Below are 22947 nucleotides of genomic sequence, written 5' to 3'. Positions count from 1 at the left end.
ACCTTTAAGATCTCAAAGGTGTGTACTAGTCCAGCCTCACATCTTTTGCTGAACAGGGAGCTGAAAACCCATCCACCCACCCACCCACTCACTCACACTTCAGTCTGACAGTCAACTACCTGACCAGCCAAGCAGAGGCTTTAGGAGCGAGCTGCAGCTCTTTTATTTTTCTGTCTTTGGCTTAGGCACCTTCCCTCCCAGTGTCTTCGTTTTCTCATCTATAAAGCAGGAATAATATCAATACTTTCTCTCTTGCCTTCCCTTCCCTTTCCTTCTCTCTCCCTCCCTCCCTCTCTCCTTGATAAAAAATTATTGTAAGTGGTAAATTGCAGGCATGTGACTGGCCCAAGTTGAGACATAGCTGGAGATGATTATCTCCTATGAGCCTCAGTAATAGAATCTATTTGCCTTTTAGAAAAATCACTCTGGTTTTCAGGTGAGGATGTATAGCAAATAAGTTAAGACAGGAAAGAAGAGGTCTCCAGTCTTCTCAACCCTTGGAGAAATGTGTGGGGAGGTGGGCTACATGGAGGGTGGAACAAACAGACCTGCCCCAAAACTCAGGGTAATCCTGGATCCTCCACTGTCTACAGTCCGTCCCTCAGCACGTGCTGTCGGCTCTACCTCCAAATATAGATGAACCCCTTTACTTCTCTTTTTTTTTTTTTGGCCATGCTACATGGCTTGTGGGATCTTAGTTCCCCGACCAGGGATCGAACCTGGTCCTCCCACAGTGGAAGTGTGGAATCCTAACCACTGGACCACCAGGGAAGTCCCACCTCTTTACTTCTCTTCATTTCTGCTGCCATCACCTTAGTCCAACCACCATCCGGTCTCTCTGACCTACTCCAATAACAGGATGCCCCGCCTCTGCTCCTGTCTCGCTCCAAAACATCTCCATCCAAAAGCCAGTGACCTCTAAAAATGTAAAGCAGGTACTGTTACTCATTTCCTAAGTCCTCCGCCGGCTCCCCAAACTCCTCAGCCCTAGCCACAAGCCTGCACGGCCTGCACCACTCCTTCCCTGTTCACCCAAACCCAGGCACCCTGTCCTTCCTTGCTCCTGTGCTTCAGGAAGGCCCAGCTTCTGTCCTTACCGCCCCCTCTGCCTGGGTGGCTCTTCCCCTGGCTCTCCCCGCACACCGCAAATCACTGAGTCCTCCCCTGCAGGTCTCTGCCCAGAGGTGTCTCCTTGAAGAGCCTCTTTCTAAGTGCACTTGCCCCCATCACTCTTTGTTCCATCACTTTTATTTCCTTCATAACACTTACTGCCTGAAATTAGACTTTTTATATTTATAGAGGTCTCCTCAACATTACTACTTTTACATTTTTATTAATTTTAATTCTACTAGGAATACATAACTATGTTGTCCAAAGAGCCTGACAGGTAAGCTCCTCTTCTCCCAGTGAGATCCCTCACTGAAATGACAGCTCCGTTTGTCCTATTGACCATGATTTGTAAGTTCCTAGAACCATGCATGCATGGCATATTCCACAAACAGTTAATGAGTGAAGAGTGAATCAAGGGCCACACTCTGGCTCTACCACATATTAGCTTCCCTTTGGGGAGGGCTGGAGGAGGAGGAATCAGAGGCCAAAGTCCAGAGGAGGCAACGGATTTGGGCAAACTACTTATTTTCTCCAACTATCAGTTTGCTCATTTATTAAAAAAAAAAAAAAGAGGGAAAAGAGCATTTATCTCATAGAATTGTGAGCATCAAGTAGCGCCAGGCACACCATACACCCCCTCATGAAGTTTATAGTCTAGTTGGGGGGGGCAGTGGGGACGTACTTGAAACGCTGCGTGTTGATTCCATAGTTCACCAATCTGTTCAGTGGCCCTAGAATGTTAGAGCCACGCTTTCCAAACGGGGCTGGAAAGAGCTATGTGGGAACAGGGGTTACCCTGAAACCGTCCGATGCATCTTCCTGGACTGTTTGTTTTACTTGGAAGTAATTTTTAGCATTATGTTTTATAGTAAACTAAACACAAAGACTTATTGAGTCAAATGCAGAATTTGCCTGAATTTTAAAATCCAGGTGCTTTGGGCATCATCATGAGGAGAGGCACTGGAGATCATGTGGGAGGGTTGAGCCCCGTGTTTTCTAGGTGGGGAAGTGGATGCAGAGAGTGGCCAGACCTGGCCTCTCCATCCTGGTTAGGGTCTTCTCTGGCTCACTTGGTAAGCCTCCTGTCATCATGCAGGACTCTGGTGTGCTCCTCTCAAGTCCCTGACCTCAGCAGAAACAGCAGGTAGCTTCCTCTCCTTCCCCTGTGGGAGTGAGGGTGAAGCCCAGAGGCCAAGGCCAGGAGGAAGGTTCTGGGCCCTAATCCAACTCTCCTAATTCCTAACATTGCCCAGACCCTGGACCACCCTGCCTGCCCATCAACACTTCCTCTTCTCAACCATCCATCGAACCATAATTATAGTAATTATACTGGGATATCCTTTCCCAATTATGTAAAACCAGCATAGGTAACTGCTTCTGAGCATAATTATAGGAGATGTTTACAGACTCACAATCACATCAGAGTAAATGATAGCTTCCTCTCCTCCCATTAATACACCAATATTAGGGCCCTATCAGGGCCAATTAGTCAAATCCCAGCAGTGAGGGGGTGGGAAAGACCTCACACTCTCCCACCACCTGCAAAGCAGAAAGGGATCTCAGGGTCCCAGCCAGGATTTTACAGGACACCCAGAAGCCTGCAGAAGCATGGGCTAACGTGCACTGGACACCTACCGTGTGTCAGGCACTCAGGGTAGGCCAGCAAACACCTAGGAACAATTCTGCACGCTGGTGTTAATATCCCACTTTACATGTTTGTAGACTGGTTCTGAGAGGGGGGGTGTCCAGGGTCACCCACAACAGACCATGAAGCTAGGAGGGGGCTTTTCCATTACGCAACTCAACTGGCCAGACTCCCAGGCCACAGCGCCGCCAGCTCTATGCCCCCTTCCTTACCTCCTCTTTTCAATGCTTCCTCTTCCGTGGCAGTCACCAAAGCTACCCTTGCTCGCCTCCGGTCCCCCTCCCACCCTCATCAGTTCCCCAGCGTTGACACTGCTTTCTCCGGCCCCCTCCGCCCCTTCTTCCTGTCCCTGTGGGGTTGTAGGGTGTTATCTCTCCAGAAGGGCGGGGAGGTGGGGTGGGGATAGGGTGGGGCATAGGGCGAAAGCCACCGCAGGCACCCGAAGTTTCCCACCGACCCCCACCAGGGGCTCCGCCCGGAGCTCGGCCCTGGGGTCGCACACCTTCGGCGTCCACGCTCCCGCACACGCAAAGGCCGCCCCCCGGCGTGCGCAGGGGAGCGCGCCTGCACACACGCACACAGCACAAAGACGTGCACCCCGCTCCATCCAGGCAAACGCACCCCCAATCGGTAGAGCACGCAGCGGTGCACACGCACCCTCGCTTGCACACACGCGCACGTATACCCACCCCAGCGTGCGCCCTCACGTACACACAAACGCACGCACACACACACACACACACACACACAAGCCGGACAGCATCCTTGTGGACCCCTAATGCCGATCTCAGGGCCCTGACGCGTCCGGGCCCTGCCCAGCGCTGGCTCGGCGGCGCGCACACACGCGCACACGGGCCCCCGCGCGCCCTCCCAGCTCGGCTGCTCGGCTCCGCAGATCCCCAGCTCCCCGCCCCGGCCGCGGCGGTCGCTGTGAGGCGGGCGCTGTGCGGCGCGGCGGGACCGGGCGGGGGCGGCGGCCGGGAGCGCGGAGGAGGCGGAGCAGGAGCCGGGAACCGGCTGGCCCGCGCCCCTCCTGCCGGCCGGGAATTTTCCAGCCTGGGCGCTGACGCCGCGGACCTCCCTGCGGCCGCCGAGGACCATGGGCGACAAAGGGACGCGGTGAGTGCGGGCGGCGGCCGGTCCGGGACGCGTGGGGCGACCCGGGCGAGGGCGCGGGCAGGGGTTCTAGTCCGTGTCCCGGCTGTGCGTGCGCAGCCACCCCGGCACCGCAGGCGCCTGCTCCGCGGCGGCTCTCGGCTCTCCCCCACCGGAGGTCTCCCGTGTGGTCGCCAGCAGGGCCAGGGGCGCGCGGACGGAGCGACGAGGACTTGGCCGCGGAGACACACTCACATGCACTCACTCGCTGACACCCAGCACTGGCCAGCCGGCGCAGGGATGCAGGGGGCAGGTTGACACACAAAGGCACACGCTTATGTGGACGCACGGGCACACTCATGCATGGGCGTGCTCATGCTGGCATACACACTGACATTCACTGCCACATGTCAGCACATCCAGTGACACACTGTCACACACTCACTGGTACACACTCATCAACACGTTCTTGCTGACAGTCATGTTGGCATACACAGGTCACACTTCAACACATACCAATGCTAACACACCTTCATGCTGGCGCACACATGTTGGCCGACCCTGATGCATATGCTATCACTTGCACTGACCTTAACAAACACTCTCACTGAGACACACACGTTCTTACCCTTACCAACAGGAACACTTATGTTGGCATGTCTCTCACCAACACAGTGTTCAACAGGCTACGCCAACGCTGACCTCCACAGACACACATCAGACTAACGCCCACACAGACACCCCAGGTCACATGCCAACAGCCCCTGGCCGCTGATACACTCCAGGTCCCTGCAGGTGGAGAAGTGGAAACACACGCACCACACAGGGTGGGAGGCCCCCTGGAGCCTGGGAAAATGCCTCCCATCCACATTTCCTTTCCCTCTGGCCTCCCCAAGGCCTTCGGTGGTGGCTGGGATCTGCTTGAGCTGGGGGTGGGGAGGGCCCTCCTGTCTCTTAGGAGCCTGCCCTGCTCAGAAAGGGAGAGGGATGCCTCTGAAATGGGAAACTGGGACAGAAAGGGGAGGGGGCTGGGGCCCAAGGCAAGCCCCGGTCAGGCACTCAGCTTTGTCACCCTAGTTCTACTCCTTCCCTCAGCCAACTCCCCTTAAGTTCTGATACAAGCTTCTCCCTTAGCTGCTCTCACCCCTCTGCAACCCCCTTATTCATTCTTTTCTTTCTTTACCCCCTTCTGTCCTTGTGCCCCACTTCTCCCTCCTCTCTTCCCTCTCTGCACCCTCCCTTACTCTCTCCTTGCTTCCAGTAATTATTTCTTGAGTGCCTGGGGTGTACAAGGTATAATGTGGGGATCAAAGATGTCCAAAACCTGTCCCTTCCCCAAAGGAGCTAATAGACTAGAGAGAAACGGCCCCCATGGTCATCATGTTTCGGGACCTCTGACAAAACAATGTACCACTCACTGCCATCTGATGCTGTCTCTCAACAACCTGAGAAAAGTAATTTTTTTTAAAACACATTAAAAAATGTATTTATTTATTTTTGGCTGTGTTGGGCTGTGTTGCTGTGCACGGGCTTTCTTTAGTTGAGGCTAGTGGGGGCTACTCTTTGTTGCGGTGCGTGGGCTTCTCATGGCGGTGGCTTCTTTTGTTGCAGAACACGGGCTCTAGGCGCGCAGGCTTCAGTAGTTGTGGCACATGGGCTCAGTAGTTGTGGCTCGTGGGCTCTAGAGCGCAGGCTCAGTAGTTGTGGCGTGTGGGCTTAGTTGCTCCGCGGCATGTGGGATCTTCCCGGACCAGGGCTCGAACCCGTGTCCCCTGCATTGGCAGTGGATTCTTAGCCACTGCGCCACCAGGGAAGCCCCAACCTGAGAATAGTCTTTCAGAGATTATTTCCATTTTCCAGAAGAAGAAACTGAGACTCAGAGATAACTTGTGCTCCTAAGTTTTAGAAACTGCTTCCCAGCCATCCTCCTGACGGCTCTGCAAGGAGGTTAGCTCTCCTCTTCCTGTTTTCCAGAGGAGGAACCAGAGCTTAGAGAGGCTACCTGACTTGCTTAAGGTCAAGAGGGGTCAGAGACAGGATAGAGGCTGGAGTCTACTTGGTCCACTGCTCTGTGGCTCACCCTTGGGCACTGTCAGGCCCCTCGTGGGCCCTGGTTTGAGGCCCAGGAGGGATGGCCTGCTCTGTGTGTGGAGGCCCAGCTGGTGGTGGAGGCTGCAGAGATCGTGAGGCATCTGCGTTCACCTCGACGGCTAGTCCCCATTGCTGAACTGGTGACTCACGTCTCTGTCCTCAGCAGGAGCATGTGTGACCCTCTCCTCCACCACATCCATGTCCCGCATTGCCAAGATCCTCCTGACCTCTGAGGTCAGACTTTTCTCCCTGCAGGGAGTCAGGAGCCCTTCTTCCTCTCTCATTCCTCACGTGCTACTTCACCATCAGGGTGACTCAGCCCCTCCTGGGCCTTGGTTAGCCTCGCTGTGACTTGGGGGAAAGTGTCATTGTTCTCCTGCTGGCATGGGTTGTCAGCAGGATGGGGACACCATGAACAGCCAGGCACCTGTTGGAGACCCAATCTTTGGGGCCAAGCATTTTCCACCACTCCCCCTTCTCTGCCTCTAACTCACTGGGGGAGCTTGAGGACCTTGGATAATGGTCCTCACCTCTCTGGACCCTATCGTGTTCCTGTCTGTAAACTGTAGCTATCAATACCTAACATTTTCAGGGCTCTCCCTGTGTTTTCTGAATATACTGGGCAGGGGAGGAGGTGCTGCCAGAAGCCTGGTGCCCAGGCCTGGCTATGGTCCATGTGACGGTGGCCCTGCTCTCTCTTCCGGTCTCCCCTGTAGTCCCAGGAGGGCTCCGTCTCCCTTCCAGACAGGTTTCCTGAGTAATTTGGAAGAGAAAGACAAAATCAATAATGGGCTGTACCTTGCCTTGTTCTGTAAACCATGGGATTCCACTTTATCTCTGTCTTAGAAGAAGAGGCTTGCAAGTATCCAATACTCCAAGGATCAGCAGTCGTTGCATCCATCCTGCACCTGGATTTTCAACCCGCACGTGAAAGTGACAATGAGAATTTTTCAGAAACTGTCACTGCCCTCTAGGGAGTCCCAGGGTCAAGGGGGAAAGAGGGCATGGGATGAATACCTGGATAGGACTAATTACAGGTTGTGTGATGACTGCTCTAACAAGTGCTCTAGGAGCAATCATACAGCCATTCAACAAATGTTGACCAAGTGCCGGGGCTGGCGGTTCCGAGGTGAATGGCTCTACTCTGTTTCCAAAAGACTGAGAGCAGAGCAGCTGATCATAATGCAGGGTGACATGTGCTGTGGGAGGCTGAAGGAGGGGCCCCCCCGCCCCCAGTCTTGGCAGGGGGCATGGTGAGGGAAGCTTTCATGGGAAGGAGGTGGCATTGGAGCAAGGGGGTGGGACTGGGGACGTCATTCCTGGCCGGGGGTACAGAATGTGACAAGGCTTGGAGGCATGAAGCAGCCTGCGGGTTGGGCTGGGGTGATGGGTGAGAGTGAACACGGACCAGTTATCAACAGGCTGGGATGTCAAGCTAAGGAGAGGAGATTTTCTCCCGAAGTCCCTGGTGACTCAGAGAGGACTGTGGGGAGGGGAGGGATGGGAGCAGATCTTTGTTTTGGAGGGATGCCTTTGGCAGTGGCAAGGAGGGGCAGGCCTGGATGAAGGGAGACCGGTGAGGAGACTGAAGAGGAGCCTGAGAGAAGGCGAGATCCGATCTAAGGCTTTGGCAAGGATGGAACTGAGAAAGATGAACAAGGAGCTGGAGTCCATTAGCCTTACTGCCTGGATGCCTGGTATGTGTCAGCTTTACATGCATGATCCCATTTGGTTCTCCCTGTGATCCTATTAGCGTAAGGACTGTTGTTCCCATTTTACAGACCAGGAAACAGACTAGGAGAGATTAAGTAATTTGTCCACTACCATTCAGCCAACGAGCTTCTCAACCCAGGCCCGTCTGTCCTGCTGCTCCGTGCTTTCACCCAGAGGGACGGGGTTGTCTGGCTCATAGGTGGCCTCCCCCATCTCCCTGGTGGCCTCATTCTCAAGTTGTGCGTCCCTTCTGGTTCTTGCTGTTCCCACTAATTCAACTGGCAATATACAGGATCAAAGTTGAACAACAGGAGGGACTTCCTGAGAGGTGATGGGATGGAGTGGCATTTCGTTTCCTACAGATGTTTATGAACTCTTCTTTTTTGGCAGAGAAGGAGGGTGGGTGTGATGGGGACACGTAATCACCAGCTCTCTGTGAACCTTGGCTGTTGTCTCTGTTGGTGGTTAAGCTCTGTGTGATCCATCTTGGCTGGAACATGGCGGAAGTCCTGTGGCTTTGGCCAGAGGTGCTTATGGGGCTGCTGGGAGTGGAAGCATTGAGCTTGACCCATCTTCTCTGATCCTTGACTCCGGGCTGACCTCTGGGCTTCACACGTCTCCCCAGCTCTCTTCCTTCCGAGTTTGGGCCTCCTTGCCCAGGGTTGAAACCTCCCACTGGCATGGGTTCAGGGGTCCTGAGTCATGGGTGTGCCATACCTCGGGGCTGTGGCAATGGAAGAACAATAGCCTGGGAGTCAGCACGCCCCGAGTGGCCTCCTGGCCTCTGCCAGGCCATCCTCCACAGCGACCATGCTGACCATCTGTTGAGGCCTGCAGGGGGTGGCAGCTTGACAGGGAGTCAGGCTGGAAGTTGAGGAAGATGTAGGGAGGCTGCTGCATAGATGGGTCCGGATCTTGGGGCAGGGATGGACGTGGGAGGCAGGGATTTGAAAGTCTTCGGGTTAGAGGTGGTGTTTGACTTGGGGATTATGGGTGACATGGTACAGGAAGAGGGAGAAGATAGAGCGTATGAAGAGAGGATGGCTGGGGGCATTTGAGGCTTTGGAGAGCACATGCCTGGGGGTGGAGAGAGGAGGGAAGGACCAACAGAGGATGAGCTTGGGAAAGACCCCTGGGATTTAGGCAGAAGGCAGTGGCTGGTGACTTGGTGGGAGGGGTTTTGATGGAGCCATGAGGGCAAAGCTGGGCTACAGCAGGCAGAGGAGAGAAGAGAAGGACCTTGCTTTTCTCTGTGCCTGGAGCTGGGGGGGAGCCTCTCGGAAGAAGGGTATGAGGCCCTGGGCTGGGGGTGGTGGGGTTTCCGAGTGTGGGGACCTGGGGGGTGAGGCTCAGCTGGGGACTGGGGAGAACATTGCAGAGGCGTCAGCTGGTCACAGGGGGGCATGTCTGTGCTGGCTCCTGAAAGAGGGGCTGCTGACTCAGGCAGGGGGTCTTGAGAAAGGCTTCCTGGAGAAGGTGACCCCCTGAGCTGGGTCCTGGGGCACAAGGAAGGCTTAGGTGTTCTAGACAGAAGGAAGAGCCTAGGCCAATGTGTAGGTGCGGGAGTGTGAGGGGTGAGGCTGCCGAGGGAGGTGGCAGCCCTGGCGAGCAGGCTTTGGGTGCTGGGGTGGGTGGGTTTCGAGGTACTTTCTACCCAGGTATTCACACCTCAGGTGTCTTTGTTCCTCAGGTGGTGAGCTCCTTGTGATTTGGGGCTCTTTCTGTTTCCTGGTCCATTATCCAGCTCTGGGCCTGGTTCACAGGAGATGCCTGACAGGGATTTGTTGATGAGACTGAACTCCTTCCTCCCTTCTTGCCTCTGCTGTCAGCCCAGGGGCTCCCTGAGTGCTGAAATTAGCTCTTTCCCATTAGGGAATCCTAAGGATGGAAGCCATGCCTCCCACATTAGACCGGCTGTTGGGGGGTCTCTTCCATCAGGCTGGGAAGTCGCGAGGGAGAAGATTACCACCCCTGTCAGAACGGGCTTCCTGCAATTGAAGCCTGTTTCTCCCCCATCAGATAGGCTTCTGCAGGTGGGAGCCATGTCTCCTACATCAGGTGGGGGGCTCCTGGGGGTGGGGCATGTCTCCAGGATAAGCCCTGGAATTAAAACAGGACACCCTTATGGTTCCTGGGCACCCTTCTTCCCTCCTGTGTGCAGGATGGGTCCTGCCCAAGGGGTGGCTTGAGTCCTAGTAGGGGGATATAGATCGGAGGGGGTGCGACAGGGCAGGGTGGCTGCTTTTGAGAGGGGAACAAAGGACACTGTTGTCCCAGCCCCCTCCCTCCCTCCCTCCCTCCCGAGGGGCCCTGGCAGGGTCATCTCTCTGGAGACACACCTCCTCCTTCCTGGTCCTGGCCCCATCTATAGTCCCACTTGAGAGGAACTGCTTGTTCCTTCCCAAGAGACCTGGTGACGGATGAGGCCCCCAGGAGGCCAGACCCCAGGGACCGGACCAGACAGGTCCCTGGAGTTCTGTGTGATTGAAGCCACCGCAGCCACTGAGCTGCTTTCCCTCTGCCTGGGGCTGGGCCTGGCCTGGCTGAGACCATAGCCAGTGGGTCCTTCTGTAACTGGAGAGGGATCTGGAGCAGGTAGGGTGTGGTGGTCCATGTCAGGCCAGCGGGAGGCAGGACTCTTCACTCAAGGTCGGAGGGGTTCAGTGGCCGTGCAGGGTGCAGCCTCTCTCCAGGGTGTACTCAGAGGCCCAGAAGCTGAATGAGTATGGACCTGCACAAGGCAAGGGCTCCCTCGCATCCTGGCCCTGGGCCTCTGGCCCCACAACTGGGCCTCCTGGTCCTTTTGCAGCCTTACCCCCTTCCCCGAGCCTGTGCAGTCAGTGGGCATGGATACATTTTGGCAGAGGACCAGGAAGGGGGTGGGGAGTGGACTGCTGGGATGTGCCATCCCAGGAGGGTCCCAGAGATACGCTCTAATGCTTGCTCAGTGCTGGAGGGAAGAAGTGGGGGATTGGGCAGCTCAGGCCTCTGCCACTTACCAGCCTGGCAACCTCTGCCGATTATTTAACCCATTCTCTGCTACAGCTCCCTCATCTGTAAAATGGGATAGCAATAGTGCCTGCATGATACGTTGTTTTGAGGGTTAAGTGAGTTAAAATAGGTACAGCTCGGGGACAAGTCCCTGGAACAAGTGCCGTGTTATATGCGGTTAGTTCACAACACCCTTCCTGTCCTTCAAGGCCTGGATCACACATGGCCTCCTTCTCTGGGAAGCCCTCACTGATTTCCAAGTGCCTTGTGACTTTTTTTTTTTTTTTTTTGCCATATATTCATTCTCTCTCTCTTCTCTTTCTGTTGGCACTCATCCCTCCGTCTCTTCGTGGGTCCTGGTTATTTGCACACTTGTGATGTCCTCTGTGTGAGGCCAAGGGCACCTGTCCTGGATCTGTTGTCCCTTTGCACCTGTGCAGACCTGGCATGAGACTGAGCTCCATAAATATTTGTTCAGTGAAGGAGGCTAATGTAGGTGTTTCACTGGGAAAAAATATACTTGCAGATGGGCAGCGTGGTGGGTGAGGACAATGGGACACCATTGCTGATTCTGAAACATCTAAAAGTGACCTGAGCCACAGGCATTAGATTATTCTCTGTGATCCAAAGGGCGGAGGTCACAGGATGACTCGCTTTACCTTTGCTAGGAGAATGTGTTTTCAGACAACCAGAGCTACCTGGCGAGGGGCTTGGTGGCTCATTCCAGCCTCTGTGCCTTTGTTTTTCCTGCTCCCACCATCCAGAATGCCATCCTGTCTTCTCTCTGCTTGTCCAAATTCTACGTCCTAAATACGTGCCCAGCCATGGTGCCATCACTTCCTGGCCCCCAGAGGGTGGGCTCCATTCATCACGCCCATCCTCAGACATTTACTGAGCCTTTCCTGGGTCTGGGCGGTGACATGGGAAAGTAGGGAGTTCCCCTTTGGGGTGGACATCTGGATCTGGCTATAGTATATCCAGTGTGGCTTGACCTGACCCGAGGAGGGGACCGTGGCTTCCAATGATCCACTGGTGATCAGGGAGCTCTTTATGCAGCTGGAGAGCCCTCCCTTGGCCTGCTGGCAGAGCATAGAACTCCCCAGTGGCTTCCCACTGGGCAAGTACTCAGAACCCACCTAATTACTGGGGACAGAGTTCTGGGCACTGGATCCAGCAGGCTGCGGTCCAGTAATAATCAGCTAATTCAACCACCCAAGAATTGCTCCTTGGCCTAGAGGAGTGGAGGGAAGGGGGTGGTGAGGCTCAGAAGAGTCGTGGGAAGGAGAGGGCTGCTCTATGCAGGGAGAGTTCAGACACTGGGCCTGCTGAGCAGAGCTGGGAAAGGAAAGCAGGAAATGGGGAGGGGGGTGGGCAGGGCAGGGAGAGAGACAGCTGGACGAGAGAGGGTGTTATCTGGGGACAGCACTCAAGTGAGATGAATCAGGGCGGGGATCTGGTCTGGGAGGCAGGGACCCCATTGGTTCACTGTCCCTGTGACATCACGGATGAACTGTTTTTCCTCTGTGGACCTCAGTTTCTCCACATGTCAAGCAGCATGGGGGAAAGGGATTGGCCTGGGAGGTCTCTGGGACCCTTTGCTTTGGTTCAGCAGCTAGCAGGGGAGGGGGCGTGAACAGCAGGCTGTGTTTCTGCCTGATAGCTTGGCGTCTAGCAGCCCTGTCTTCTGGAAGCGGCAGACGGTGCTCGGGTCTGATCCAACCTGAGATTGAGTTGCCGTAGGTTAATCAGAAGGGAAGACTGTAGGTGGCAGCAGGCACGCCCTCGGCCTCTGGTGTGCCCTTAGCCCTGCCCTGTCCTCGTGACTGTCCTGTGGTTCCCAAACCAAGTGTCCTCAGCGAGTGACCGCTTAAGGCTCTGCAGTGTCTTTTCCACCAGTCTAGAAATTTCCCAAGTAGCATCCCCAGGTGTGTGGGGATGGGGTTCCCCGAAGGTAAAGCCACAAGGTTTGGATTTTGGATTTCAGAATCACACAGACTCGGCTTTGCTGTCCAGCAATATTGTGCAGTAGCTCCATGCCCTTGGCTGAGGGTCTTAAACTCTCTGGGCGTCAGTTTTTGCATTTATGAACTAAGGATAATAATATCCCCTATTGCGTGTGGCTGCTATGGGCGGAGAGGGTAGGGATTTGATAACAGTCATTGTTACTCTTCGGGACTGGCAGTGGACCTCAGCTTTTCTCTCCGCCCTCTCTCTCCTGCATCCCCTCCCTCCTCCCGTCCTGCGCAGGACTGTGTGCCCCGCTGGGTGTGTTGGGGTGGGAGCTGTGCTGGGCTGGAGGAGGTCAGATGGTGGCTGGAAAGGGAAGTGAGATTGCCCGGGGAGGGGTGGGGCAGTTGGGGCTGGAGCAGCCATGGCCCCCTCCCTTTGGGCCCCGCACTTATGGTGGGTTCTCTAGGAGGAAGTGGGGAGAGCGTGGGGGGCAGGAAGCTGGGGACAAGGGTGGGCTTTATGGAGCGTCCCAGGCCTCTCTCCTTTAGCCCCCGCCCCCAGGTGCCGGGTGCGGAGCCCAGAGCCTGGTTTTCTGCCAGGGAAGCCAGCAGGCCGCTGTTTCACACACTCAGACAACAAACAGCCCTTCCTGGTTCTCAACCCCTGCTGGGAGGTGCCTGCTTGAAGCTGGGGCACTTGGAAGGCAGCGCCTGCCTTCCGCGGAGGTTGGCCGAGGTCTGGAGGAGAGGCCACAAAGGAGGGGACAAAAGCCGCCTCCCCCTCCCCCAGCCTCTCCCCGCAGTGCTGGGCTGCGGCACGCCAGGGCCTCTGACTCCAGGGAAGCTGATGACATAATGCAGCTGGACTCCCTGCTGGCTTCTTCCATTCCTCCCCAGGGCGGCCTCGAAGGAGGTGCCGCTGTGCTTTGGTTCCCGGGCCCAAGAGGTCATTGTGACCATCCCCCTGCCTAGGGCGCTGGTATGCGCTGCCCACACCATCTCAGGAGGAGAGCTGCATGCCCTGCGCTGCCCTCGTGCAGGCACTGGGGTTGCCTCTGCGCACTGCCTCCCTTCCCACGCTCCTGGGAGCAGGGCTCCAAAGGGGAGAAGCCTCATTAGAGGAAACAGGCTATGTCCTGAGATCATTTGCCTGCACAGTGCCCCAGAGGGAAGCTGGCCTGTCTGCAGCCAGAGGGACGGATAACCAGCATCTTCCAGTTTGGTCAACTCAGTTCCACAAACGTTTCTCGAGCACCTGCTGAGTGCCAGGCCCAGACCTCAAGGCACGTCGCCGAAGCCGGCTGGCTGACCCCCGTGGCGTCTCTCTCCTGGTGGGAAGCTGACTTAAGGAGCAGCTCTGCCCCCCATCTCCCACCTAAGGCAATAGCCTTTCTCACAGGCCGGGGCCTGGCTGTCCTGTGTTCTGGGGTGGCAGGGACATCACGACAAGGAAGCATGGGGGTTCCTCTGGGCTAGGCTTTTTCAGGGTTGGCTTATACCCTTTCTATTCAGCCACCCTGCCCTCCCAAGGAGGTTTCCGTGAACAAACCCGTGAGTGTCTGCCCCATCGCAGGCCCTGGGCCAGGCACTTGAGGTATGAAGAGGAAACAGGCAAGTCTCAGCCCTCCTGCTGCTTGTATCTTCTGGGGGAGAGGAAACAGATCATCCCAACATGCTATAAGAAGGCGGGTAGTGGGAATTCATTTATACGGGGCACAGAGCAAGCCCAGTAGATGTGTCACAGGTACACCCCCAGAAGCGGGGGGCAGGGGCGTCATTGCAGCAAGCTTTGGAAGGTGAGTTTGACATGAACCAGAGGTTCTCAGCAGGGACTGATCTCCTTCATCAGATACTTGAGAACCCACTATGTGCCAGGCACAGAGTCTGCTTCATCTGCTGTGAGTAAGGTGTGTCCTAGGACTGTTGGAGGACATAAAATCTAGGGTGAAAAGTGAAGGTTCTGCCACGTGGCATCACAGTGAGTGTTTGGGCCTGAACAGAAGAAATGGGGCAGCAGGTGTAAGAGGAGACACCGGGCTCAGCAGCCACTCCGTGGAAACCAGGGGCTGCCTGGGTCTCCCCTGGTGGAGGGCAGCAGGAGCAAAGGCTTCCCTCCAGCTGGGAAGACCTTGCAGAGGTCTGATGACTGTTCCCAGAAAAGTGATGGACATGAAAGAGCTGGGAAACCATATCTTACGAGAAACAGCTCTAGGCTTGGGGCCGTGGGGCGGGGGTGGGATGAGGGCACACGTCTGCAGCTCCAAGGGCTGGGAACACAGAGGCCAGGCAGTGGCGTGGTGGAAAGAGGGAGCTCATCTGGGGTTCTCACCTCCCCTCTATCAGTATTTTGTGTCTCTGGGCTGAGTTTTTCAGCCTCTGGGCATAAAGTTTCCATCCTTTCTGTGTTGTATCTGTGCTAATGAAAGCACTCAGCACATTAGCAGGTTGATTTTATTATAGATTTTATTATAGACTCTATAGCTCCAGGGCAGTGGAAGAAACCTGGAAGCATTTTTAAACTCAGTAAGGAGAACTTTCTTTTCTCGCAACAGATTTTTTTTTTTTTTTTTTTGTGGTCCCCGGGTACTCTCAACCACTGCGCCACCAGGGAAGCCCTCGCAACAGATTTTAATATCCTAAAAAGGACAAAGATGATCACACGGCATAATGGAGTGGTTAATATGCACATATTCTTTTCTCATATTATTTAGAGCGATCACTTCAGCAGCAGCGACTCCCTATACATACTTGAAACAATCCAGCCATCTCTGATGTTCGCAACTTTGCAGAGTCAACTTTGCCAAAAAACTAAAAAGAAAGAAAGAAAGAAAAATTTTTTAGTAGAACTTTCAAACAAAAAACCACGACCCAGTCTTAGGCTGAGCCCTGACCCTGATCAGCTTCCGTCGGATTGTAGAGCTGGGATGGGGGTGGGAGAGGTCCCAAACTCCAGGGAGAAAAGAAACCCTCACCTAACCCTGGGGGGGGGCATTTAACCTGATGGTGATGGTTACATGTCCCCATCACCAAAGTGCTTTTCTTCTCCCTATTCCACAGCCACCAGCTCAGTCCATGCCCCACTTCTGGCCTGGACTTACTGCAGTAGTCTTCTGGCTGCTCAGTCTAAACCCCCCAAATCCTCCTCTTACTCTGAAATTCTCATCTGACCCTGTCCTTCTGCAGCTTAAAAACTGATCAGGGGCTTCCCTGGTGGCGCAGTGGTTGAGAGTCCGCCTGCCGATGCAGGGGACGCAGGTTCGTGCCCCAGTCCGGGAAGATCCCACATGCCGCGGAGCGGCTGGGCCCGTGAGCCATGGCCGCTGAGGCTGCGCGTCCGGAGCCTGTGCTCCGCAACGGGAGAGGCCACAACAGTGAGAGGCCCGCGTACCGCAAACAAACAAACAAACAAACAAACAAAATACTGATCAGTTTCCCCTGTTTCCTATGAGACAGTTCACATTCTTCTGGTGGCACTGGAGGCCCTTCCCTCCCACGCTCCTTTCCCAGTTCTCCCCACCACGCAGCCAACATTCTGGCTCCCCTGACTTTTTTGGATGTTCCTCCACAGTCTTTGTACTTTCCACACGTCTGTGTCTGTTCAAGCCGGTCTCTTTGTCTGGAATGCCTTCCTCCTCTGCCTGGTGAAATCTCCCTTGTATTTTAAGGTTGAACCTAAGCTCAGTGCGGTTCAACTGAACGCCATGCGGTTGAACTGCATTAGGCACGTACTATGTGCTTGGGCGTGACGCCTTCCCTTGACTCTGTGTTCCCTGCCCCAGCAGAGTCGATGCCCTCCTCCATGCTCCCTTGGCGCCTCCCAGCCTTCCACGATGGCAAGTTGTATCGGAATTGGCTGCTGTCATGTCAGTTTCCTGTGCTAGAGGGCAGGTGTGTGTCTGGTACCTCTTGGATCCCCAGTTCCTGATAGGGGCTGGCCGAGCTGGGCGAGGTCCATGTTTGCAGAAGTGCACTGAAGCAGGAGTACAAGCAGCGCACACACACACACACACAGCTGTTGTGCTCAAATAAGTGGGGGCCAGAATTGGGTGTTGTGTTGGGGAGTAAGTCAGGGAAGGTTCTCTGGAGGAAGTGAGGCCTGAGCTGCTGACCCAAAGGAGAAGCACTTTTTCCTTCTTCTCACTTGCTTCCTGGCCCTGGCTGAAAGAAAACAGCTGAAACTGACTGTGAAAAGGGAAATGTATACATTTTGAACTGGGGGTTGAGATCTTCTAGCCTGGAGATGATTAAATAAGGGTATACCTCCTCCCTCCCTTCCTTCCACACACATTTTCTGGACATCTAGGACATGCCAAACACTGGGGCTACAAAAACTGATTAAATAAAACAGGTCTTAGCATATTCTTCTGTCTTAATATTCATGCTGGAACCTGCCCTTTCCTTTGTTTGTCTTATTGGAGTCTAAGTCTTGGCATGTCACTTACAGCTCTGTGACTCAGGACGGGTCATATATACCATGGAGGTGATAGTTTGCCCCTCATAAGGTTGTGCTCGATAATGTGTGTGAGGTGCTGAGCAGGTGCCTTTGACAGTCGGTCCCTCATGGAGTGAGAGCTCCTCTCAGACTGCAAGCGTCCTGAGGGGGGCGGCGGGGACCGTGTCCAATGTGTCCTCAGTGCCCAGTGCAGGGCCAGGCACACAGTACACTAGGGTGGTCAAGCATCCCAGTTTTCCTGGTCTGTCTCAGTCCCACATTTTGGGAGAACCCTCCGTCCTGGGTGAATGGGGACAGTTAGTTGGTCACCCTATACCATGTTCTCCATAAGGGTTTATAGAGTGGATATACGGATGAATGAATCATGAGGGACAGACAGCAGTGGGACTTGGATGATCAAGAGCCGCGCTGGGCGGCTGGCTTGTGGGGTGAGAAGTGCTCTTGTGAAGGGTCTGGAAGACCCAGCAGGTAGAAGGCGGGAGGCAGGCATGGGGCCCTCTGCTCCTCGGCAGGGAAGACACGAGGCCCTGAGTCTTTAAGACTGTTGCTTTCAAGCAGATTTCAGGCTTCCAAGGCCCATGTGCTCTTCCTCGGACTCATCCAGAGAGAAGGCAGTCATTGAGGTCCACTTTCGCTGCGAGGGCCTGTAATGAGCCCCCAGTTGCTCCTCTGCCTCGGAAGTTGGAGGCCTCTGGCCCCTCCATCTGCTATGTTCCGGCAAGCCTGCCCACTGACTTCTGAGCTGTCCGCTCCAGACGTGGTGGAGGCCTGGGCCGCGAGGTGGGAGAGCAGGGCTGCAGCCCCATTCTTCAGCCCAGGCCCAGAGACTGAGTTGGAGCCTCTGTTTCCCCACCTGTTCCGTGGGGATACGGCCCCTCCTGCCAGGGCGTCTGTGAGATGGCACTTGTGGAAGTCTCCTTGGCATATCTAGAACTAGTATGTGCATAACTAGTGTCATTTGTTGTCTGCTTCTGTAAACGGGGACAATAAAACTTGCCCTGCATACCTCCAGGGGCTGTTGTATGGGCCCAATGGGATGTGGGATGTGGGAACACATGCTCAGCCACGTCATAGCCTTCAAATATTTGGGGAGGGGGCCCTCAGAAGAGCTGCTCAGGCCGGCCCAGGGTTCCAGGCGCAGGTAGGGGTGGACCCTGCCCGCCAGGCGTGAAGGATCCTGTGGGGTGGGCTCCAGCACTACTGTCCGTGAGAGCACTCAGACCCTGTGAGCAGGCCCTGTGCTCAGGTGAGCTCTGCTGCTTCTGAAACCATGGCAAGAGAGAGACGTGGGAGGGTTTAGTAGCAGCAGGACACGTGACAAGAAGAAGGAATGTTCCAGAGCCTCGTCTGTCTGTTGGGCCGGAGGCAGGGCCTTTGTGAAGGCGGGTTGTGCTCAGATCGCCTCTGGGCCCTTCCTCCAGCCCAGAGGCGGATTCACCTGGAGGCTGGTGCCGCTTCAGCTTCAGGCCTTCACACTCCAGGGCCGTTTCCAAGGCCTAGCAGTGTGTCCACAGGTTCAGGGGGTTTGTGAAACACGCAAAAGGAAGAAGATATTTTTGTACTCTTTTTTCTTTTTTTTTTTTTAAAAGAGGGCTACCAAACTACATGAGTTTCAGGCCCATCCAAGCCTGGATCTGCCCCTGCTCTAACCAGGAGTCCTTTGTGCCAGGAGGTTGGTGCCACATCGCTGCATGTCCTCAGGGAGTTCTCATCCCATCGTGGACCTGGTCATCAGTTAGAACCCTCCCTGCTGAGGCAGGACCTGAAAGGCAGCTAGGGGAGCGAGTTCTGGGCCAGGCCAAGCCCACAGTTCCTGCTTGCTGTGTCAGTAAGAGACTGGAAAGGCGTCTCTGCCCTCAATCTTACTCATCCGTGAAAGGGACACAAAGCCTACCTTAAAGGCTGTGAAAAGGTTTAAAAAAGGTACCACTGCCTGGTGCTGCAGGTACCCAGTACCTGATGAAACTGCCTGGGAGAGCCCAAGGCTTGTCATGGGAGCTCAGTAAACGGCGGTGGAAGCTGGATGGACGTGGCGCAGGGAGCCCGCCCCTTCTTTTTTTTTTTAATTAATTAATTAATTTTTGGCTATGTCGGGTCTTTGTTGCTGCGCGTGGGCTCTCTCTAGTTGCGGCGAGCAGGGGCTACTCTTCGTTGCGGCGCGCGGGCTTTTTATTGCAGTGGCTTGTTGCGGAGCACGGGCTCTAGGCGCGTGGGCTTCAGTAGTTGTGGCTCACAGGCTCAGTAGTTGTGGCGCACAGACTTAACTGCTCCGCGGCATGTGGGATCTTCCCAGACCAGGGCTCGATCCCGTGTCCCCTGCATTGGCAGGCAGATCCTTAACCACTGCGCCACCAGGGAAGTCCGGGGCGCACCCCTTCTGTTGGGATGGAGCCAGTTCTGCTGACTCTGCTTCACCTGCAGTGTGCTGTGCCTGGTGCTAGGCGCTAGGGATGTGGGCTGCTGGGTGGGGTGGTGGCGGTCGGATGAGCTAAGAGGGTGAAAATGTTTATCAGCTGTCAAGCACAGCTCCCTGGGAAGGGGCCTTTGTCAACGGAGTAGCCCTTTGGTGGGGAGGGGCAGGGTGGAAGTCTGGACTGTCCTTTCCTGCTCGTGGAGGGGAGGTGGTGGTGGTGGTGCGGAGCCTGGCCGGCTTTGTGTCTGAGAAGAGCTGCCTGTGTGGGCTGGGCTGACCTCTCCTGCTCAGAAAGGAAGTCAGGCCGGCAGGGGGCGCTGCTTCCTCCTGCACCTTCGGGCAAGGGTGGCTTAGTGGTGGTTGCCTCCTGTGCCTCCCAACTTCAAACCACAGTGCCCCCTTCAGGGAGGGGAGGGAGGAGGAGACTAGGGCGGGGGCTATGAGGAAAGAACATGGCTTTGGTGTCATGCCAGGTTTCAGATCCCACCTCTATTGCTTATTAATGTCTATGACTTTGAGGCAGTCATACCTAATCTATCTTTTGGTTTTTTTTGTTTGTTTTTTTTGGCGTCGGCAGTGAAAGCGTGGAGTCCTAACCACTGGACCTCCAGGGAATTCCTTTTATATTTATATATATATATATATATATATATATATATATACACACATATACATTATATATATGTGTGTATATATAGTCTCTCTGAACCTCAGTTTTCTCATCTTCAAAATGGGGTTTTATCCAGGGAATTCCCTGGAGGTCCAGTGGTTGGGACTCTGTACTTTCACTACTGGGGGCCGGGTTCGATCCCTGATTGGCGAACTAAGATCCCGCAAGTGGCGTGGTGCGGCCAAAAAAGAAAATGGGGGTGATAATATCTTCCCCAGCACCCCAGTGTTGTGGTAAGGCTTAAATGAGATAATGTAGGGCTTAGCATAGTTCCTGGCACACAGTAGGTGCTCAATAAATGCTGATTGTCCCTCTCTCCTGCCCCATGACCCTCATCAACCTGTCTTCCACTCCATCCTTTACCCATTTGTGAGTGCCCTCAGTGGGACTGCAAGCTCCCTGGCGGCAGGGGTTGTGTATTGTTTGTCCATCATTATACTCCAGCCCTGGCACAGTACTTTCAATACGCCTTGAATTGGTTGGCGAGAAGTTGCTCTGGTCCAAAGAAAAGAGCACGACGTTTTAGCCAGAAACTCACTGCGAACCTACTATGTGCTCCTGCCCAAGGCCTACTGTGTGGTCTCTGCCCTGCAGAGCTTGAGTAGCCACGTATAACTTGCTGGGACCCTCTGCACCAGCGGCTTTGTTTTCTTTTCTTCTGAGCACTTAGCACTCATGTAATCAAATCACTCTTTGCTCAGCCTTTAAGATCCATCTCTCCCCGCTGGAACGCGAGGGCCACAGGAGCTGTGTCCCCAGGTCCCAGTGCCTGGCACAGGGGACACGCATACATTTTTGTTGGCTGTCCCTTTTTTTCCCCTTCTCTGAGGTCAGGCCTGGTGTCCCTCCCAGCTCAGACCCTTTCTAGCTGGGACAAATCACCCTGCCTCTGTCAGGTTCAGTTTCCTCATCTTTAAAGTGGGCATAATGTTGGTCCCAAATAATCAAGTGCTCAGCTGTGCCCGGAGCAAGGTAAGCAGCCCATCATGTCAGCTCCTGTTTTTTTAAATGGTCTTCAGGGGTCCCCCTGGTTCTGACCTTCAGTTACCTCACTGCCTCTGGCTGGGAGGAGACTGGGGAGAACATTCCATTCCTCGCAGACCCTCTCTGCTGGTCTCACAATGGATTTGGAGCTCTGTGCAAAGTGTTTATGTTTCCCGGCTGAGTTGATTACCCAACTGGGCCTTCTGCAATTAATTACAAGCAGAGCAAATAACTTGTCCCTGGGAGGCTGGGCTCAGGCATAAACATTTACATCCAGCCAGGGGCTGGCCCAGGGGCTAGGCTCTTTCCTCCAGACTTTGGAACAGAGAAGGATTAGAGGATTAGGGCTGGGAGGGGTGGGGGCCCAAAGAGAGAACTTTGCTTCAGCATCTTTTCCTGGACCCCTCCTTTGCCCCTGAGATGCTGGGCGTATCCTTTCTCTTTTACTCCTCCTTGGTACTCTGCCAGTAGAGTCCCTGTTTGCATATGAGGAAATTGAGGCTCATCTAAATTAAGGAATTTGCCCAAGGGCACACAGCTTGCAGGAGTGGCAGGATCTTAGGGTTCACATGGCAGCTGTCTAGAACAATAGACTAGAAAAGAGAGGACAGACATTAGGAAATCACTGAGGGAGTGTTTGTTTGATCGTTCATTCATTCATCACGTATGTGTCAGGCCCCTGTTGTGTGAAGGGATAGTGAGGAGACAGTGACGACTGTTAGTGGCTGGGCTGAGACTGTTTGTCTCCACACTGAATGCTGGAAACTCCCTCAGGATGGTCCCGTTTACAGGCTAACGTTGGCTGAAAGAGGTTTCCTGGAGGGCTAGGAAGGGGGCAGCTTTCTCTGGGTCTCTAGTGGTCATAACCATCTCATCTTACACAAAGAGATGCTCCAATGGAAAAGTAGTCTTCAACAGGAAGGGACCTCTACAGTCAACCTACTCATCCCAACCTGGAATCTGGAATTCTAGGTCCTTGGGCCCCTGCCTTTGCGCTGAGAAAGGCTCAGAGAAGGTTTGGCTCCAGGCTATGCAGCAGGAGGGCATAGGGGGGCCCCTGGCAAAGTGCTTCTTCTAATGCATTTATGTCTGAGAGGGGGATGACTGGCAGGGGGAACCCTCACTGCTGTCCTGATGCCCCGCCCCTGCCGCACTGCGGGGCTGTGAGTTTTCTGAAGGCCCTTCCAGCCCAGCAGTCCCTGCTCCCCTCCACAGTCCCACTGTGCAGATCTCTGGAGCCTTCTGCTGGGGGCCATCTTCCGTCTTTGCAGAGAGAAAAGCTGAGACCAGGGAGGAAAGGGTACGTGGGACATGGTGTGCCTGGATCCTGGAACGCCTGGGTGAGGCAGGAGCTCAGGCTGGAGGCTTCAGGCCTTCTGGTTTCAGGCCCCAGGAGACTGGGGCTCAGCCTGAGCTGTCCACTCGTGTTGCCAGCTCCCAGCCCAGAGCCTGGAGTGTGATAACTGATGCCCGGGAGAAGTGTGACCTGGGGGGTGGAGTGACTGGCTGATGGGACACATAGGAAGGACACTCTCGTCTGGGAGGCAGGGGGCTTTAGTCCAAGTCACTGTCTCTACCATGAATGGTGATGCCTTCTGGGAACCGAGACAGAACAATAGTTCTCACCCACAGGGTCATGGTGAGGATCAAAAGGCAGCAAGTGACTCTTCACAATGGACAAAAAGTGGAAACAAATGGCCCAAATGCCCATCAGTGGATGCATGGGTAAACAAATTGTGGCCTGTCTATACCATGGAGTATTATTCATCCTGACGCATGCTATGACATGGATGAACCTTAGGCACATTGTGTTAAGTGAAAGAAGCCAGACAC

The 22947-nt window shown here is 54.7% G+C and overlaps 1 protein-coding gene across 4 annotated transcripts in view; it reads left to right on the top strand.

Moving 5' to 3' along the window:
• Positions 1 to 3292: 3292 nt before the first annotated feature.
• The window catches only part of ARRB1 (arrestin beta 1), an 83829-nt gene continuing 64174 nt past the window's right edge, over positions 3293 to 22947 (top strand). Inside the window, exon 1 of one of the 4 annotated variants that reach the window (XM_089915317.1) lies at positions 3293 to 3874. In XM_089915317.1, coding sequence (XP_089771443.1) covers positions 3855 to 3874 — 20 coding nt within the window. In that variant the 5' untranslated portion in view covers positions 3293 to 3854. The remainder of the gene's footprint in view (positions 3875 to 22947) is intronic. The other 3 variants (XM_089915318.1, XM_022593837.3, XM_089915316.1) reach the window with 3 other exon arrangements.

This window comes from Delphinapterus leucas, chromosome 7 (genome assembly GCF_059928025.1).
Source record: "Delphinapterus leucas isolate spDelLeu-1000000601 "Yukka" chromosome 7, BTC_Dleu_Yukka2, whole genome shotgun sequence".
Classification (NCBI taxonomy): Eukaryota; Metazoa; Chordata; class Mammalia; order Artiodactyla; family Monodontidae; genus Delphinapterus; species Delphinapterus leucas.
Note: the sequence above shows the minus strand (reverse complement) of the source record. Positions and strands in the feature narration are given on the sequence as shown.